Source organism: Salpingoeca rosetta (assembly GCF_000188695.1).
Source record: "Salpingoeca rosetta unplaced genomic scaffold supercont1.8, whole genome shotgun sequence".
In the NCBI taxonomy this organism is placed as follows: domain Eukaryota; class Choanoflagellata; order Craspedida; family Salpingoecidae; genus Salpingoeca; species Salpingoeca rosetta.
In genome coordinates, this window is record NW_004754926.1 from 58,668 (window position 1) to 66,853 (window position 8,186).

General features: G+C 55.5%; 2 protein-coding genes across 2 annotated transcripts in view; one reads left to right on the forward strand and one right to left on the reverse strand.

The window, feature by feature from the left end:
* Positions 1-279: 279 nt before the first annotated feature.
* On the reverse strand, positions 280-6,037 carry PTSG_12030 (uncharacterized protein; the record flags this gene model as incomplete). The annotated part of the gene is made up of 14 exons (XM_004995160.1): positions 4,169-6,037; positions 3,871-3,977; positions 3,564-3,651; positions 3,193-3,314; positions 2,829-2,941; positions 2,465-2,587; positions 2,163-2,212; positions 1,950-2,035; positions 1,681-1,773; positions 1,420-1,471; positions 1,140-1,206; positions 700-816; positions 378-497; positions 280-300 (listed from the first exon to the last, which is right to left on the reverse strand). Exons 1-14 carry the CDS (start codon positions 5,917-5,919, stop codon positions 280-282), a joined length of 2,910 nt encoding a protein of 969 aa, XP_004995217.1. The 5' UTR covers positions 5,920-6,037.
* Positions 6,029-8,186, forward strand: part of PTSG_03487 (ubiquitin carrier protein) — a gene marked incomplete at its 3' end in the record, with an annotated part of 3,140 nt that continues 982 nt past the window's right edge. The window contains exons 1-6 of the mRNA XM_004995161.1: positions 6,029-6,213; positions 6,683-6,718; positions 6,860-6,905; positions 7,159-7,277; positions 7,566-7,647; positions 7,936-8,032. Coding sequence (XP_004995218.1) covers positions 6,177-6,213; positions 6,683-6,718; positions 6,860-6,905; positions 7,159-7,277; positions 7,566-7,647; positions 7,936-8,032 — 417 coding nt within the window. The 5' untranslated portion in view covers positions 6,029-6,176. The remainder of the gene's footprint in view (positions 6,214-6,682; positions 6,719-6,859; positions 6,906-7,158; positions 7,278-7,565; positions 7,648-7,935; positions 8,033-8,186) is intronic.

The following is an 8,186-nucleotide window of genomic DNA, read 5'->3' on the forward strand; positions in this document are numbered from 1 at the left end:
TTGGTGTGTATTTGAAATGGGCCTTTGCTGGCTGGTCTGTTTGCTGAGCTTGAAATAAATGGTTCATAAAGTGTGCACCTCATGTCACACGCAACGGAGCTGAACAATAATTCCCCACAAGGGGGATTGCTGGTTAGACAAGTCAAAACCATTCATCACACGAGTACAAGCAAGCCTGCGTCTCCTGTCACCTTTCGTCACCCGACAAAGCCAACTAAGCGCACTCAGCTGTCTCACGAACAGCGCGTCACACCACCACACCACGACAAGCAATCACTCTCACATACCGCCGTAGTTGCACTAGCATGATCATCCACACGCACACACACACACACGCACACACGCACACACACACACACACACACACACACACACACACCGAGCAAAGAGCCGATCCAGCGCCGGCCCGTCCCCGCTTTGCGTGCGTCGCTGTTGAACTTTGTGCGCGCAAGCGAAAACATGTCTGACACGTTCGCCAGCACACGGGGTAGGCTCCACTGGATGGGTGTTGCACATTGGCGATGTAGCGTGGTGAGGACTTGGGTTGTTGAGTTGAAGGTCCGAGGAAACGGGAATGGAAGTTGCGAGGAGAGGGCACAAAACAACCACACACACACACACATACACACACGAACACACACATACACACACGAGCACACACACACACACACATACACACACACACATACACACACACACCTGCGCCTGCATGCGCGTTGAGTCTGCGTATTCGTTTCCGTAGATGAATGAGGAAAGAGCGGTGGAGTGGCCGTGAAGATCAACAAACGCCAGCACGCGCGTCGCCGCTTTCATGTGCTGTCAACGCCAGTCATGAACAGCAAAGGGGTAGGATGATGATGAGTATGATGATGACCATGCCATGTGCGACGGGGTTAGAGTGCAACTGGCTTCTGTTGTACGCATGATGTGTGTCTGTGTGTCTGTGTGTTTGTGTATGGTGTATGCCAGAAGCTTGTATTTGAAGCGACACCAAGTACAAGAATGACATGACAACAAGCACAGCAGCTATCACGACGACGAGGATTACGACGACGACGACAACTTAAACAACAACAACAACAACTTAAACAACAACAACAACTTAAACAACAACAACAGCAACCTCTTTTCGTGTGCACCTGTGTGAGGAGAGTGCGGATGGCGGAGATGGTTGGGTGCTTGCTCGGTACCGCTTTGTCCCAGCACCTGTACGTATGTATGGGTGTGTGTGTATGTGTGGATGTGTGTGAGAGAACGAGAGAGTGTGGATGTGTGTGTGGATCTGTGAGTGCGTGTGTTGGTTGCGTGTGTGTGTGTGTGTGTGTGTGTGTGTGTGTGTACTACGTGCGTGTGCACTCTGTGTACGTGTGAGTACCATGTATGTATATGTGTGGTGCAATGTGGGCATTGCAGCCGCACCTGTTTAAATCAAATCCGAGGGTGTTTCCTCGATATGTGCCGTGAAACACACCTGCAGCGAAGGGTCATGATGTTGCATCAAAACTCATGAGGCAAGACGGCTGAACACACTTGCAGAGACACAGAGAAAAAATAAAAGAACGCTCGCACACACACACACACACACATATACACACAACATCACGCAGAACAAAACCAATAACACAAACCAACACAACGCAACGCAACGCAACAACACACCACACTGCACGGCACCCCTACCGTCAGGATTGAGCATTGGGATGACGTGAACGACGACGCGACTCCGCAGCGCAATCGCATCCACATGCTGACTCAGCAAATATTGCACCACGCCTGTGTGTGTGTGTGTGTGTGTGTGTGTGTGTGTGTGTGTGTGTGGGTGGGTGGATGGGTGTAGTTCACAAGATGCACTCACGCAACATGTGCGCCAATCAATCAGTCAAGACACAAAAACATACACACACAAACACACAAACACATGCTACCACCACCACCACACGCGTGCGTACCTTGGCAGACGAACGAGGCTGGTGTCTCGCCCGGGTGGACGCGTGCGGTGATGAAGATGGTCGGAAACCGCTCTCCTTTCTTCATTCTGCACAATCATGGCGAATGACAGATGTGATGGTGCAAATGTGTTGAGAGCGCGGTGTGTGTGTGTGTGTGTGTGTGTGTGTGTGTGTGTGTGTGTGTGTGTGTGGCTATGTCAACTGCTGGCTTACTTGATGAAGTTCTTGGGTGCGGTGATGGTGAGCATGTCCAAGTTTCGGCCCTGTTGTACAGCGGAATGGCGCAACGGCGGCAGCAACAACGCGTCAGCAGAGGAAATGCAAAAAAAAAAAGTTTTTTTTTTTGGGGGGGGGGGGATCAAATACAAACACACACACACTTGCACATGTACACATGCACACAACCCGCGCACGCTCACGCACATGCACACAATACACACAATACCCACACAATACGCACACAACACATGAAACACAAGCAATACACGTGTGCTCGCGAACAAACAAGCGCCAACCTGGACGGATGATCCGATGGAGCGGAGCTGAAGGAAAGAGCGATGACGCAATTTCCATTGCGCAATCTTGCGCTGCGAGTGCGTGTATGTGTATGGGAAGCTGTATGCAAACTCATACACATCCTATCGAACAAGATCAACGTTGCAATACGTGGAAACAAGGCGTCAGCATGGGTGTTCATGGCAGTTGGGGGCGAGATGGACGCCAGGGGGAGCGAGAATGTGGCTCCCACAAACACACACACACACACGCACACACCAATGTTCACGCATTTCACGCACCACCACAGCACCACCGCCACAACCCAACAACACCACCACCACCACGGCTCGTTGAGCCGCCGCTGCTGCTGCTGCAGCACACCTGCGGATCGTCAAAGTGGAAAGCAAACGAGACGACCGCCCCGCCCTTCTTCGCCGCCGCGTCCGGTTTGTACTGGAACACATCCGCAGGGTCCATGCGGCGCCACGCCGGCCCTGATACGGGGATGGTGGTGATGATGATGGTGCATTGTGTGTGTGTGTGTGTGTGTTGGGTAGTGTGTGTGTGTGTGTGTGTGTGTGTGTGTTATGAGAACAGACACACACGCACACGCACACACACACACACACGCAATCCTGAAGGCAGATAGACAGTGCTTGGGAAAGAAACATTTTCGTCGAAGGCGTATACCACCACCACCACCACCAACACCAACATCATCACCACCACCACCGCCGCCGCTTACGTTTCTTTGAGCGGACAACAGGAGCCATGCCCTCGCCAAAGAGACTGCGGGACTTTGAGAAGTTGATGATGCTGAACATCACGTGCTGCGCCGGCGCCGCATTCCACACGCGGAAGTAGAACCTGACGCAATGCACACACAGGAGGGTGGTGGTGACGGTGGGAATGAGGCGATATTGCGGTTGCCGAGGGCACGTGCATGCATGAGCTCGTGACTGGAGCATGCAGAGAGGGAAACTCACACTTCAAGCAATACAACGAAAGGGAACACACACGCGAGCGAGCGCACATTCACAACACAACATAACACAACACAACACAACACACACACACAACACACAACACACACACACAAAAAAAAAGATCACCGACCACAGGCGGTGACGCGGGCTGGCGAGGTCTGGGCGGATGTGGAGATTGTACTCTGCAGGGGAGAGGCAGTCAACGCGACCAAGGTTGCCTGAAGGGAACAGCAGGGCAGAGATGAGCGCACATATGCACACGGTGACCACAACAAGAGGCAGGCGCGCCGCCAGGGACGGGGAGAAAGACAGACAGACACACACAGACACACACACACACACAGACACACACACACACACAGATGAACATACACTGCACGCACGCACAGCTGCACGCACAGCTGCACGCACACATGCACGCCAGGCAGGGCGCGCACCGCTTTCAAATGCGGCGTCGAATATGAGATTCCCGGGTGGCGGTGACGACGATGACGATGATGTTGACGATGATGATAACCCAGCGCTGGCAGGATGGGGACAGAATCTGCGGCAGTTGGCGTGGTGGTGGCAGGCGAAAAGCACGTGAACTGATGCAATCGCCAACGGCACGCACGCAGACGCGCACGCACACACACATGCACACCACGCACGCACACTCACACGCGCACACACACTCACTCACATATGCACACACCACATGCACACACAAGCACGCACACACGCGAAGTACGACACCTGTGAACGTTGCCTGTAAAGAGGGCGGGGTCAGTTGCTGGTGCAAACTCAATCGTCGTGTCATCTGTCGTGGAACGCCTCTTAACACCGCCACCAACTCGCTGTCGCTGCTGTTGTTGCTGTGGTTGTTGTTGTTGCTGTTGTTGTTGGTGTTGGTACTTCTGGTTGCCAACATCATCACTGCTGCCGCCAACACCATCATCAACACGACTGTCAACGCCACCAGAAACACCCTCAGCGCCTGCGTTCTTGAGGAGGGTTGATCGCAGGGAGAGGCTTGATCCTTTGCCCTGCACGCTCGTCACCCTGTATTCCGCATCCAGCGCCGCAGCAACCAGCCTGCTCGTGGTTGTCGTACCTGTTGCCCCTGCACTTATGCCACCAACACCCCGTGCGGCCCTGGCACTCACGCTGCGTCCTGCTCCGCCATACCGCACGCCACGACCCGCTGGCCCCATCACCACTTCACCACCACCATCGCCATCACCATCATCATCACCGCCACCGTCAACACCACCACCATCACCAACACCACCAACACTACCACCACCATCATCATCATCATCATCATCATCATCATCATCATCGCCGTCATCACCATGCTGTTGTCGAAGCGATGTCCCTCGTACAGCGTCCACGTGCCCTGCGCTCAGGCTTTGTCGCCGCAGCTGGCTCCTCGCCCTGCTCTGCCGTAGCACCTGCGTCGCCACATTGGCGTGCGAGTGCATGTGCTGCCGCTGCGCTTGCGTGGTCATGTGCCCTGCAGCGAGCTTGTTGAGTGGCGGCGGCAGCGTGCGGCGGGCTCGTAGCAGCGGCTGGTGGAGATGGTGGTGGTGATGGTGGCTGCGCGGATGGTGGCGCGTGCCAGGATGCTGCTTGTATGGGCGGCGGAGATGGTGGTCGTGTGTTGCAGTTGCAGCGTCAGCCTGCGCGTGAGGTGCATTGGCGACCTGCCTCGAGCTGTGCTGCTGTTGCCGTTGTTGCTGTTGTTGTTGTGGACCGGACCCCCTGCCAGCACTGCCGCGGCGTGTGGCATCTGCGTCGCGCGTGATGGTGTTGAGGTCCGCGCTGAGCCGCGTGGCAGCAGCAGCAGCCGCTGGCCGCTGGTGTGGGCTGGAGGCGCGGCGGACCATGCTGGGGCTGTGGACCTGTGGCCCCGGGTGGTGGCGCGAGTGGTGGCGGTGGAAGTGCTGCACCTGCGGATGATTGAGCAGATGGGAGAGCCGGCGGCGTGACGCCGGCGAGAGCACGCCAAGCGGGCTGGTTGACGTTGGTGAGTGGCTGTGGGCCTCGGGCGAGGAGAGCGACGGCGCAGAGCCGTGCCGGGTGGCGCCCGTGCTGCGCATGGTGCTGTCGATGGCAGTGGTGGTGGTGTTTGGGATGCCTGCGTGGGGTGGCACGTGTGTGGATGCTCTGCGTGACAGCAGCTGCTCCATGATCTTCTTCAGCTCCTGCGCAGATCGAGAGCCGGAGCCCTTGCGCCTGGGCGCATCGCTCGCATCACTTGCATCACTTGCATCACTGTCAAGCGTGCTGCTGCCTTGCTCCTTCTTGGCGTGCTGTGGCTGGGAGGTTCGACGGACAACACGCGCCGCACTGCTGCCGTTGCCGTTGCCATTATGGCTGGAGCCGTTGGTGGAGCGTTTCCTTAGGTCAGAGGAGCCACTCGAATCCCTCTGCTGTCGCTGCTGTCGCTGCTGTCGCTGTTGCTGTCGCTGCTGTCGCTGTTGCTGTCGCTGAGGTGGGGCCATCCTCTGTGTGTACCTGAGTGCTTATCCGTGTGCGTGTGCTCGTGTGCGTGTGCGTGTGCGTCTGCTCGTGTGCGTGTGGGTCTGTGGTTGCCAGCTAAACCGCCAGCACCAAAACGACACGACACGTTGGGAAAACAACGCGCACAAACAACAACGACGACGACGACGACGACAAAGCAAGCGCCACCACCTCAGCTCAGCTCACCACCTCCGCGTCCGGCTGCGATTGTGTCGCGATCCCCGCGTCGTCTCTCAGGATGCTGCCGCTGAAGCGATTGATGAAGGAGTACAAAGGTGTGTGTGTGTGTGTGTGTGTGTGTGTGTGTGTGTGTGTGTGTGTGTGTGTGTGTGTGTCTGTGTGTGTGTGTGTGTGTGTGTGTGTGTGTGTCTGTGTGTGTGTGTGTGTGTGTGTGTGTGTGTGTGTGTCTGTGTCTGTGTGTGTGTGTCTGTGTCTGTGTGTGTGTGTGTGTGTCTGTGTGTGTGTGTGTGTCTGTGTCTGTGTCTGTGTGTGTGTGTGTGTGTGTCTGTGTCTGTGTGTGTGTGTGTGTCTGTGCGTGTGTGTGTTTGTCTGTCTGTCTGTCTGACTGACTGTCTGTCTGTCTGTCTGTCTGTCTGTTTGTGTCTGTGTCTGTGTCTGTGTCTGTGTGTCTGTGTGTCTGTGTCTGTCTCTGTCTGTCTGTCTGTGTGTCTGTGTCTGTGTGTGTCGATCCACCCGTGCGCATGCCCGCTCATGTTTGCTGTGTCCTGTTCGTCTGTTGCGCAGACCTGGTCCAGAACCCTTCGCCAGGCATCCTTGCAGGTATGCGTGTCAGTTGTATCTGTCCTGTTGCGTGTTGCCTCCTTGCTCTCCAGCCACCTGTGTCTGTGCTTCCATGTGTGCGACCTTTCACACGGCGCACAATGCCTGCGTGATTGCCTGTCTGCTGTTGCCATGTTCCAGGTCCCATTGATGAGGACAACTTCTTGGAGTGGGAAGCGTTTGTCACGTACGTTGTGTGTGTGTGTGTGTGCGTGTGTCTGTGTGTGTCTGTGTGTGTCTGTGTGTGTCTGTGTGCCTGTGTGTGTGTGTGTGTGTGTCTGTCTGTCTGTCAATGTATCTGTGTGTGTGTGTGTGTGCGTGCGCATCTGCGTTTGTCTATTTACCTGCTTGTCTGTTTACCTGCCGCCCTGCCTGCCTATCGACTGCGCCATTGTGATGCGTCATGATCACGCCCGCTGCTGGTGCGACTTTTGTCTTAGGGGACCTGAGGACACGCCGTTTGAGTTTGGCGTGTTTCGCGCCGTGCTCACGTTCCCTCCAGACTACCCTCACAGCCCTCCCAAGATGAAGTTCACCTCCAAACTCTTCCATCCAAACGGTGCGTTTGCCTCTGGGTGTGTGTGTCTGTGTGTCTGTGTCTGTGTGTCTGTGTCTGTGTGCCTGTGTCTGTGTGTCTGTGTGTCTGTGGCTGTCTGTGTCTGTCTGTGTCTGTCTGGCTGTCTGTGTTTGACGCCCGCGCGCTTTTTTGTTGTTGTGCACTCAGGAACGCACATTTTGCCTCTACCCTTCCCCCTCTCCGTGTGTGCTTGCCTGTCTCTCTGTTGTCTCGCTCACTGTCAACGACACACGCCCGTCTCGTTGCCACCAATGGTATCGTTTGCCACAGTGTACCCTGATGGCTCTGTGTGCATCTCCATTCTCCACGCGCCCGGCGATGACCCCTCCGGCTACGAAACCGCCGCTGAAAGGTGTGTTGTGTTGTGTTGTGTTGTGTTGTGTTGTGTTGTGTTGTGTTGTGTTGTGTTGTGTTGTGTTGTGTTGTGTTGTGTTGTGTTGTGTTGTGTTGTGTTGTGTTGTGTTGTGTCTGTCCATCTGTCTGTCTGTTTATGTGCCTCTCTCTATCCATGTGAGTATGCATGCGTGGACTCCCACGCGCAGTTTTTCCCTCCTCGGCCTTGAGTGCATGTGCGCTTTGCAGCAAGCTTGCCCGCTCTCCTTCAACGCACTCACATACACACACGCACATACGTATGCAGGTGGTCGCCTGTGCAGAGTGTTGACAAGGTGTTGCTGTCTGTTGTGAGTTTACTCGCGGAGCCAAACGACGAGAGCCCCGCCAACGTCGACGCAGCGGTGTGTGTGTGTGTGTGTGTGTGTGTGTGTGTGTGTGTGTGTGTGTGTGTGTGTGTGTGCGTGTGTGTGTGTGTGTGTGTGTGTGTGTGTGTGTGTGTGTGTGTGTGTGTCTGCACGTGTGTGTGTGGAGAGAGTGAGTGAGAGAGAGAGTGAG